Below are 11,887 nucleotides of genomic sequence, written 5' to 3' on the forward strand. Positions count from 1 at the left end.
TTATCTTTGGCCTCAGTCCCCAAACATGCCTTCTCTCTGAAATTCCCTCTAAGCACTGGCTCCACATTCAAATTGGAAAAGCAGCAAGGGGAGAAGGGAATCTGTTCCCTAAACAGGGATGTGGGGATGTGTTTTGGGAGATGTGCTCATGCTTTGACCTGCTCAGGGATGAAATCTACAGCCAGCCCTTGGAAGACCCTAGACAGAAACTGCTCCAAGATTTTCTCCCATAGTCCTTTATTGGCTCTCCTTAATTATTTTCCCCGCTATTAAAGTAGGAATGACTGGGCCTGCAGGAAGAGGGCCGGACTCCCACATCCTGGGAGCACTGCAGGCTGACTATGACCTTGCAGGCCTGGATTTGAACTTCCTCCTCAGGGTGGATGACCAGGGCGAGCAGCCGGTCTGCCAGTCGTGACTCATCCCCAAAGAGAGCTTCATGCAAAGATTGTTCATTGTAATGCCACTTCACGGCACGGTAGTGGGGTGAATTCCGGCCCTCACTTAGCCGCTCAGCAAACACCAGTACCTCGAACAGCAGGCTCCCTGGCTGTGTGGACTGAAACAGGTTCAGAAAGTTGGAGTGCACCTGTGATGGGAGTAGAGAGACGATGGCAAAGAAATCCAAGACAAGTTCTGAAGTTCTCCCTCTTCCATCTTCCTATTGTCTCAACTCCCCAGTATACCCAAGTCTCAGTTTCAACTGTATAGGAATTTTTTAGTTTTCCTTTCATTGTCATTCTCCAACATAATGGCCCTGGGGTCATAAAACATGAGAAATAGGATCATAATATTGATTCTGGGAAACCTGTTGAGTCCAACATGAAAGCTTAGCATGTGGTTGATTTTTATAAATATTTTGTGTGCTCGAGAGGAATATATGCTTACTAATTATAGAATGTTCTAGGTGTGTCTAATGGCTCAAGCTTATTTGTATTATTCACAGCAAATATACCCTTACTGGTTTTAGGCTTTTATCTCTTAACTGCTGAAAAAATTAATCTCCCAAATCTTCCATTGTGATGGTAGATGTGTCAATTTTTCCTTATAATTATTCAGCCATGAGAAAGAAGGAAATCCTGCCATTTGTAACAACATGGGTGAACTCTGAGGACATCATGCTGAGTGAGATAAGCCAGACAGAGAAAGGCAAATATTGCATGGTGTCACTTATTGGTGGAATCTATAAGTAAATAAGTAAATAAATAAATATTCACACTTGGAAACAGAGTAGGAAAGTGGTTACTAGGTGCTGGTGATGTAGAAGAAAGAGGGAGACATTGGTACAAGCTATAAATTGAATAAGGTCTGGGGGCACCTAGGTGGCCCAGTCAGTTGAGCATCCAAATCTCGATTTTGGTTCAGGTCATGATCTCAGCATCTGAGATTGAGTCCTGTGTTGGGAGCCATGCTGGCTGTGGAGCCCGTTTGAGATTCTCTCTCTCCTTCTACCCCTACCCCTGTGGCTTGTGCTCTCACTCTCTTTAAAAAATTTTTTTGAATAAAGTCTGAAGATCTAATGTAAAACATAGTGATTATAATTAATAACACTGTATTAGATAACTGAAATTTGCTGAGAGTGGAACTTAAATGTTCTCAAAGATACATATGTGAAGTGATAGATGTGTTCATCAACTAGATGGTGAGAATCCTTTCACAATGTGTCTGTGTATGTATATATATAAAATTGCCACTATGTACATTTTAAATATTACATTTTGTCTCTTCACTATACCTCACTAAAGCAGAAAAAAAAAAAAGGAAAATATTTCCTTGTCATTCTATCATGTTTTGCCATATAAATTTTGAGGTTATGTTATGGGGTTCATATAAGTTTAGAGTTCCTTTATCCTTCTGAACCATTATTATGCAGTGACCCTGTCTATCCTAATAATGGTTTTTGTTATAAGTGATTTTTCTCTAATATGAAAATACCTACATTTACTTTTGTCACCTGGATTCCTGACTCTCAGAGTTCAGAAAGCCTCTTAAAGAGAATCCCCCTCTCAACAAAATGAACTCTCATTCTATTGGGAGAATGGAGGAGGGGATGGTTTTCAATATATCTAGTGCAAAGGCAGGAAGAGAAACAAGATGATCTTGTGAGGACTGAGTCTGCCTGGGGAATCCATGATTCTTCCTTCCCTAGGATGTGAGTTGATATCCATTAACCTTTCTTCAGTTCCTTTCTCACCTGGCAGTTGAGAATATCATACAGAAGGTCATTCTTCTGTGCCAGGTAGCTCAGCAATCGTATGGCTTGCACCTGAATAAAAGAAAGAGTAAAGCATGAGAGGCAGGTCAATGTGGGCCCGAGCAGGGGAGGCACAAATCTCTGCTCCTCCCTCTAGGTGCTAGGCCAGGCAGGGCTGGTCAGGAGGGGCGGGGCCAGGGCCATGGTCCTTAGGCACCTGTGCCAGGATATAGTTGGACTGCAGGATCTCCATCAAGGCAGGCATCACCCGTCGCAGCTGTGGATGTACATAGTCAGGCAGTGGGAGGCTGTTGAGGAGTCTGAGGCCTGCAACATGGAGCTCCGAATCCCAGATGGTAGAGATCAGTTCCAGTACCTTGATGGTGTGTTCCTGGAAGGGTGGGGGGAGGGGTAGAGGGGGTGAGGAGGGAAGCGTCTGCTTTTATGTGGTGATCCCCAACACTATCCCAGCTTCTGTGTTCACTCTTCCCTACCCCTACCTATGATGCCCAAGCCCAAACCCAGGAGACAACTCTCTTTAACTTAAACTCTCAACATGACTTGACCTAGTTGGCCACACCTGCGTCCTTTCTGCACCTGGCTTCTCTTCCACAAACTCCTTTCCTGATTCTTCTGCCCAGCCTTTCCTTCTCTATCTTCCTCACTCTTTCAGTGATATTATCCAGACTCGGTGTTAAATACTGTTGATGCTGGTGCCTTTCAAATTTCTGTCTCTAACCCAAACCTTTCTGAGAAAACTCAGACTTATATTCTGGTGTCAATTCCACTACTTATCAGAATGCTTCTTTCTTTCTCCCTTCCTTCCTTCCTTTCTCTCTCTCTCTCTTTCTTAGATTTTATACTCACATAATCTCTATACCCAACGCGGGGCTCCAACACACAATTCCAAGATTGAGAGTTGCAAGCTCCACTGACTGAGCCAGGCCGACTCCCCTTCCCAGAACGCCTGCTCGACCTCTCAGAGTTAACACATACCCAGCCCCCAAACCTGCTTCTCCCACCACCTTCCCTGCCTCTGCTTTTGGTCACAACTCCCTTCCCCCTACTCAGGTCAAAAGTCTGTAATCCTCTTTAACGACTTTGTTTCTCTTCACACTGCTTTTCTAGTCCTTCAGAAAATCCTGTCAGCTCTACCTTCGAAATCTGTCAACAGGTTTTGTCAAGATCCATTGAGGTCTATCAAGCTGCGTCTACTACCTGTTCCAAGCCACCATCAGTTCTCACCTGCGCTTCTCCAATAGCCTCCTGTCTCCCGGCTTCCATCCTCCCCCAACTATTTTCAGAACAGCAGACATGTTAGACACGTCACTCTTCTGCTCATGTCCCTAGTTCATTCAAGGTAAGAGCTAAAGTCCTTCCAGTGGTTTACGAGGTCCAATATGCCCTGCCCCTCTCCCCTCACAATGTCTTTGACCTCATCTCCTATTCTCTTCTTTGCTCCCACGGTTGCCATCACAATGGTCTCTTAGTCATTCTTTGAGCATGCCAAGTACACACTTATCTTGTTTTTGCACAGGCTGTTTTCTCTACTTAGAATGCTCTCCCTTCCAGATAGTTAGAGCTCACTCTCTTACCTCCTTCAACTTTGCTTTAATGTCACCTTCCCAGTCAGGCCTTCCCCAACCACTACCCTTTTTAAGACTGCAACCACTCCCCACCCAGCCTTCCTTATCCTCCATCTTTATTTCATTCTTCTCCACAGCACTGTCACAGGCAACACACGTTTTATTTTGAAACTTTTTGTTTTTGAATAATTATAAATTCTCAGGAACTTGCAAAATAGCATAGAGACATCCTGTGGGCTCTTCCCCCAGATTCCCTTAATGGTTAACCTTATGTACTTATATATAGTATCAACACTGTATATATCGGTACTGGCGCAAGGTGTCTGTACAGTCTTTGTCATTTTGTCACATATGGGGATTCATGTAACCACCATGGCTATCAACAGATTGTTCCATCAGAGTTGTCCCCTCACCAGAGATTTCCCTCATGGGACTCTGTTGTAGTCACATATCCCTCCCCCAACACACACACCAAAACCAACTCTACCCATTGGTAACCACTCATCCATTCTCCATCTCTATAATTTTGTCCCTTCAAGAATGTTACATGTTGAGTCCTGCTTTGTGACCTCCTGAGATTGGTTTTTCACTCAGTAGAATGTCCTTGAGATCCAAGTTGTTGTATCAATAGTTCATTCCTCTTTATTTCTGAGGAGTGTTCCGTGGTGTGCATTTGCACAGTTGAACCATTTATCTATTGAGAGACACTTTGGTTGTTTCCAGTTCTTGACTGGTACAAGAGGAGTGCCTACAAATAATTGCTTATGGGCTTTTGTGGGGATGAGTTTTCATTTCTCTAGGATAAATGCCTCAGAGTGCAACTGTTGAGTTGTTTGGTGAATGTATCATTTGTTTTTTGTTGTTTTTGCCTTTTTTTTTTTTTTTTTGGTGCAAAATGGTGATTTATTAAAGCACAGGGACAGGACCTGTGGGCAGGAAGAGCTGCTGCCCCAGGTTGTGAGGGATGGCAGGTTATGTACCCTGCAGTTGGGGAAAGGTGAGGGAAAGGGAGGTTTCAACGGAGCTTTCATATGCTAAAAGGGCCTATAAGGTGCTGGGATACCAGAGGTAGACTTAATCAATATTATCTTTTGGCAAGCCATTAACATCAAGATAGTTGGGAGATTCCTATCTTGCAGGACTGTGATCGCTGCAAATTAACTATTTGTTTCTCGTTGTTGTTTTTGCTTTTAAGTGGGCACCACGCCCAGCAAGGAGTCCAGTGTGGGGCCTGAACTTACGACCCTAAGGTCAAGATCAGAAATGAGATAGAAAGTCGGGTGCTCAACTGACCCAGGCACCCAGGCACACTGACAGTTCGGTTTTTTTTTTAAAGAAATGGCCAGACTATTTTCCAGAGTGGGTGCTGTACCATTTTACATTCCCACCAGCAACGTACAAGAGAGCCCATTTCTATCTTCACCAGCACTTGGTATTGCCACAAATTTTGAGTTTGGACCATTTCACAGGCGTATGGTGCTATCTCATTGTGGTGATAATCTGCATTTCCCTGACGCCTACTGATGTTAAACATTTTTTCATGGGCTTATTTGCAACTCGTAGATCTTCTTCAGTGCAGTATCTCCACGTTTTTTGCCCGCTTTCTAATTGGATTTTTTAATATTGAGTTTTGAGAGCTCTTTATATGATCTAGATAGGAATCCTTTGTCAGATACATGCTTTGCAAATATTTCCTCCCTGTCTACAGCTTGTCTTTTCATCCTCTCAAGAGGGTCCCCCACAAGGCATATGTTTCTAGTTTTGATGAAGTCCAGTGTATCCATTTTTTTTCTCTTCTAGATTATGCTTTGGTGTTATTTCTAAGAACGCATCAAGCTCTAAGTCCCCCACATCTTCTCTTTTGAAACTGTACCACCACCCCCATACCAGCCTCCTTATTGTTACATGAAACATACTGTGTATTTCACTAATTTGTGTATTGCCTGTCTTGCCCTTCTCGAATGTAAGTTCCCCCAGAGGAGAGATCTTTCCTCCTCGCTGTTCCATCTCCAGCGCCTAAACAAAAAGTAAGTGCTCAGTATACATTTGTTCAATGAAAAAAGGGATCTTGGCTTCTGAGATGCAAGATGCTTGGACAAGATGCTTAGGAAAGACAGATAACCCCACAAGCTGTTAGTTTTTGTGAGCCACATAAAAGGAAGACTAGAATCCTGGAGTGAGGATCACGGTATTCCCATTAGTACCAGTTTCTGCCTGCTCCAACCCCTTGCTGTCCGCTGAAACCTGAAGGACAGTTAAGAGTTCGTCTGGGTGGTGTTTCAGGCAGAGGAAACAGCAGGTGCAAGGCCTGGCGGGTGGGAGAGCATGAGACATACAGTATGAGCGGCTAGGACTGCGGCAGGGAGGTGGAGATCATGCTCTTTATGCTGACAGCCCTGAGGAATACCAAGTGAGGGGTTGATGGGATCAGATCCCTTGGGACAGAGTGGTCTGACTTAGGGAACGGGGGCAAGGTCCATTTTGGACATGCTGGGTCAGAGGGTCCCTAGGATATCTAAGTGGAGGGGTTGGCCCTGGATCTGGTGGTTTGGGGATAAAGTAGAGGTGGTCAGCAAGTGGAGACTGAGACCTCCCCCCCCAAACATGTTTTTTCTTTCTTTATATTTTTAAGTAGGCTTCACCCTTAACATGGGGATTGAACTCATGACCCCGAGATCAAGAGTCGCATGCTCTAATGACTGAGCCAGCCAGGCGCCCCTCTCCAAAAAAGCCTGTTGCCAAAAATCAAAGTGTGAGAATATCAAATTTGGGGGAGGAAATATAATGCAATGGGAAGACTCAGGCAGAGCTGGTAGAGCGTGAAAATTGATACAACTGTTCTTGAGAAGTTGGGCGTACATTGTCACCTAGCCATCCCACTCCTGCATACGGATCCTAGAGCAACTCCTCTATCCTAGAGGGAGATGTGTACAAGAAGCCTCATGACACAATGTGGAAACAATTTCAGGGCCCACCCACGGGCAAGTGGATAAATATAATTGCAGGATATTCATGAACTAGAACTATATAGCAGTGGAAGATGAGGAAACAGCTATCCACACCAAGAAAGGTCAATCCTTCAATGCTGGGGGGTGGGGGGGTAAGGCAAACCACAGACTACCAACTGTGTACTTCCAGTTTTATGAAGCTTAAAAAATCCCACATGGCATTTTGCCTATTCTTGACATTTTGCCTTGCCCTGATAGAATAGGATACCTGAATATACAGCCAAACTGTACAGAAAGTCAAGGAATCGATGCACAAAACATGCAGGAAATAATTGTCTCTGTTTGGGAGGTATAGTTTGGGATCAGGGAGGGTCTCTGGAACACCTAACCTGTTGGCCAAGTTCTAGTTCTCAGCCATGCATTTTGTTTTATGGTTCTTTCCACGGTACATATATAAAATGTTAAGTCTTCAATATTTTACTGATTTTTCATTCAGGAGAAAACAATTGCTAGAGAGAAATTTGGAAGTCAAAGAAGGAAGAGGGGTTCTTTTTTGGAGGGGGTTGTTTAAGATTGGAAGAATGAGAGCATGTTGAATCCTAATGGGAGGGAGGGGGGAGTGCATTTCAAAGAGGCTAATTAAGGAGAGAGGCCATTAAAGAAGGGGAAGGGATCCAGGACTGAGACAGACGCTGATCCTAGACAGAAAGAAAGCCATTTTTTCATAGCATCAGGAGGAAAGGATGGATGGGGAAACAGGTAAGCCTGGGAACATTTCGTGGCTTCTATTTTCTCTATGTGGTGGTAGTGAAGGCATCCATGGCTTAGTCACCAGGATCAGACTAACACAGTACAGGGGTGGGGGTTGGTATATCCGATCCTCGTCCCTGGTTTTAGGCACAGAGCTCCTAAACTCCTTGCATTTGGGGGTGCCTGGGTGGCAGTCATCTGGGCATCCAACTCAGTTTTGGCTCAGGTCATGGTCTTAGGGTCCTGAGATGGAGCCCTGGGTCAGGCTCCGTGCTCAGCACAGTCTGCTTGAGATTCTGCCTCTCCCTCCCACTGCCCCTCCCTGTGCTCTCTCTCTCTCTCTAAAATAAATATCTTTTTTAAAGAATCCTCGTAATTGCCCGATAGAAGATCCTTTTATTATTCTCTTAGTTACTCCAGACCTTATGCTGATTGGGTGACTCTTGGTGGATAGTAGACAGCTTCCGGATGGGGGCACTCGTGGCCAGAAAGGCCAAGCCATGATTAGGGGGTTGAAGGAGGAATGGAGGGGTTCGAGATTGAGTTCACTTACCAACGGCCAATGATTCATCAATCACACCTACATAATGAAACCTCGATAAATACCCCAAACGACAGGGCTCAGCAAACTTCTGGGTTGGTGAACACATCAAGGGGCTAACACAGTGGCTTGCCTAGAGAAGGTCCAGAAGCTTCGCACCCTTTCCCCCCATACTTTGCCCTACATGACTCCTCCATTTGACCACTCCTCGATTGTATCTTTCCTAATAAACAGGTAAATGTTAAGTGTTTTCCTGAGTTCTGTGAGTCATTCTAGTGAATTATCAAACCAGAGGAGGAAGTCTAAATTTATAGCCGAATGTACGGGCACTTGTGACTGGCATGGGAAATGGCGAGGGGTGTCTTGTGGGACTGTCCATTGTCCTTTACCCATGGGGTCTCTGCACTAACCCCAGGTAGACAATGTCAGAATTGAGTTGAATTGTCGGACACCCCCACTGGCATTGTAGAGTTAGTTGGTATCAGAAAGACCCTCGGTGCTTTCTGCTGTTTGGGGATCAGAGACACTCCAGCACCCCAGTTTAGTTTCAGCCTGAGAGTCAAAGGCTGATGACCCCAGAGGGTCTCACTTACTACAAAGGAAAAGCTTATTTCTGGATCACAGACTCAGACCCAAACAACTTCTGGAAAATGACCATTTGCCCTATGCCCACTAAAGAACCTACGGACTATGGACATCTTGTGTGCTCCAATCCACCACTTGCCTCTGGGCTCACCTGGATTTTGAGCCTGAATTTTCTGATGCCAGAGAAAGCTTTAAGTGTGTTCAGAGCTTGGATTTTGACACTGTTGTCCTTGTCATCCAGCATGGAGCCCACCAAGCTGATGTCATCAGCAGTACAAGAGGAGGCCTGGAGTGGGCCAGGAGAGACAGAAGAGGCAGGAGAAGCGGGTGTCCTGGGCCCACCGCACACCCCCCCCCCCCACGTCACCAAGACCCCTCAGCACAAGCCCTCCCACCATTGGCCAGAGAAACAGGTCCCAGGACACAGTGTGGCCAGCCAGGAGGGTAGGGATCGGGCTTAGCCCCCGGGGGCTGGGCTGGCTGGGAGGGGCCTCCTGCTTCCGTGCCCTCACCTCGGCCTCCAGCAAGTACACACAGCGCGTGATACTGTGCAGGATCATACTCTTGGCGTACTCATCCTGTTTGTACTCCAAGGAGTTGAGCAGCCTCCGGAGCTCACCCGAGTCCCGCCCGTGCCGCTCGCGCTCCACTGCCAGGCCTAGACAGCCACCCCAGCCCAGTTCAGGCTGCAAACTCAGAAGTGATCAAAGAACGGGGTTGGGAAGCGGGATAGAGGGACCTGGGGACGAGGTTGCCTTGCCTTTTCTGAAGATGCCTTCTTGCTCTACGCAGGACCCCCCCATGTACAGCTGAGCCGTGTGTGTTGCGGGAGGGGCGCTATGTCTAATGCTGTGTCGTTCAGATCATAAGTGTCCTAGTTTGTATGTTTACTGTAACAATTTGCTGGCCTACGGCAGTCATGTGCACTCTTTCATCATAATCACTGCACAGCAGTGACAGCCCAACAGATGGCAATGAACAAGTCTTGCAGAAGGGTGCTGCTTCTGCAGACTAGTGGAGGCTCTGCGCACGCAGGTGGCCCAGCCTTCCCTTAGGGAGTACTGCTAATGCCAGGTGTCCAAGCAGGGGCATCCTGGGAGCTGGAGGGCAGGCAGAATCAGGAGACCCACCAGATGAGGCCCGAGGATACACTTAGAGTGCCATCTATTCCCTGGGGGCTTGGAGCTAGCATCTCTACGGTGGGTTGGAGGCAGATGGAGAAGAGGAAGGAAGGACAGAGGAACTTGGAAGAGTCACCTTTGGGCCCTCCCACACTGGAGGCCTCGGGAGCAGGTGCCTCCTGGGGCAGAGCCCTCTCCCTAGGGCCCGTACACTCACGGGCGATGCAGATGGGTGAGGCAGTGCAGAGGGGCGGCTGGCATTTGATACCGGCCTTGATGGCCTTGTAGAGCAGGTAGATGAACCCAGCACCTGTGGCCAAGCCCACTACACCTTTGCGGATGTCCATTTGCCCCAGGTACTGGGGGATGCTCATACCCATGTCTTCAGTGTGGCCTTGCGCCCAGGCGGGATCGAGGCCCAAGGCACCTGGCAAAGGCCTTCTGGAACCAGAACTCTGGCGGGGCCAGGAACCAGGATACCAGAATCAGAACCTGGGCAACAAAGGAAACTGGGGAAACGGGATGGAGGGCGGTGATCAGGAAACGGGGCAACCAAGAGTGCTTGAAAGGGGAGAAGATTCATCTTCATAGGCTGTCAGAAATGAAGCTCAAGACTCTAGGGGAATAAAAAGTCTGGGGTGGGGAGGCAGGAAGGTCCTTCACATCCCCTTTCTTTAGGGGAACCAGGTTGGTTGGGTCCCGGGAGGCAGCTCTAGACGCTGCTTTCCTCCATTAGGGGGCAGCAGAGGCCCAATTTCTGGCCTGGTTCTTTTTGAAGTTTGGGGGGGGGGGGCGGTATTTGGGATATGCCCATAGGCAACACCTTTCTCTCACTGCCGGGCCTCCCATCTTTGATTTCCTCACCATAAATCCACTGCTGGGCCTCAAGGTGCTTTGCAGGCAGGGCCCCCTTCCATCAAGGGGAGCACTTCATAAAGTTCTGCAGTCCTCAGGCAAACACATCGTCTTTCAGCAACTGTAGTTCCCCTGTAGTAGGTAATTATCTATCCATCTGGCCAGAAGCTCTTGAGGGCAGCCCTCTCTGCATCTCCAACATCCGGTAGAGTCTTGCACTTAGTAGGTGCTCAAATCACGACTTCTGTCATTCTTTGAGGACTTGAGGGCAGAACCATGACAAGAGAATCTGGGTACAGGGGCTCCAGGCCCTTTTGGCCAGTGTGACCCTGGAGGAGGAAGGGACTGCCCCTGCCTGGGTCACAGTCTGTGACTGTTTGCAACCTGGAGGGATCCACATTTATCATTCTCTAACTCCAGGATTACAATCTAGGTAGGTGTATGCCTTTCCATGATGGGGACCTAAATCTGGGAGTACCACAGTCCAGGGCCCCGCACCCTAGCACCCAGCACGCTGTCCCATTCAACCCTACAGGACGATGAGGCTTGAGGCCCCCTGCGGAGTCAGAAAAATGCCACTATCCCAGAAATATGAGAATCGGCTTTGGAGGACTTGGTCTCTCTCGATAGGATGGGGCAGGTGAGAGCAGACCCTTCTCTCTTTTCCCCTTCCCTGCTTGTCCCCATACCCTGCAGCCTCTCCTCCTTATACAATACAGGGAGGTAACAAGTCCCAAGCCAGGCTCAGGCCCAGAACCAGCATGGAGCACTGTTGTGCCAGAATAGGGCTTTACCTGCCTGGCTTTGAGCTCCTGTTGGAAGGTTCTAGGCCCCGGGCTACCTGGGCTTGAAGGAGGTGGGGAAGTAGGGAAACAGCATCCTCAGGCTGCTGCAGCCAGCAAGCCCTGCCTGCCCAGAGCCTTCCCCCCTCACACCCCAGGATGTAGGCAACACTACCAGGTGGCTGTTCTCTTTCCTTCCTCTCTACTGTTCTTGGCCCTCCTCGAGGTCATTCGTAGCACTCTAGCCAGCCCCAAGGTGGGTGACTACTGCAAGGAGGGGTAACAGAGGTCCTTGGAGGTCTCCAGCTGCCATAAAACCACCTGTCATGCCCTATGTACTCCAGGCAGGAAATGGCTGCCTGATGGGACAGCTTTAGGTTCTAAGGCTACCCTAGTGGATCTGAGGATAGATCCTTCAGAACAAGGTTCCTGCCTTTCTCTGGGGTAGCACCCAGAGCTACTGGCCTCTCCAGTCCATGGACTTGATTCTGCAACCCTCGTTTCCTAAGCAAATGCAGTGCTTAC

General features: G+C 47.8%; 1 protein-coding gene across 1 annotated transcript; it reads right to left on the reverse strand.

The window, feature by feature from the left end:
• Nucleotides 1-220: 220 nt before the first annotated feature.
• On the reverse strand, nt 221-11,248 carry ARMC12 (armadillo repeat containing 12). Its single transcript, XM_080806583.1, has 7 exons — nt 10,590-11,248; nt 9,862-10,234; nt 9,117-9,262; nt 8,756-8,890; nt 2,412-2,585; nt 2,195-2,266; nt 221-589 (listed from the first exon to the last, which is right to left on the reverse strand). Exons 2-7 carry the CDS (start codon nt 10,103-10,105, stop codon nt 251-253), a joined length of 1,110 nt encoding a protein of 369 aa, XP_080662709.1. The 5' UTR covers nt 10,106-10,234; nt 10,590-11,248; the 3' UTR covers nt 221-250.
• Between the last annotated feature and the right edge of the window lie 639 nt (nt 11,249-11,887).

This window comes from Martes martes (genome assembly GCF_963455335.1).
Source record: "Martes martes genome assembly, chromosome: 6".
NCBI lineage: Eukaryota > Metazoa > Chordata > Mammalia > Carnivora > Mustelidae > Martes > Martes martes.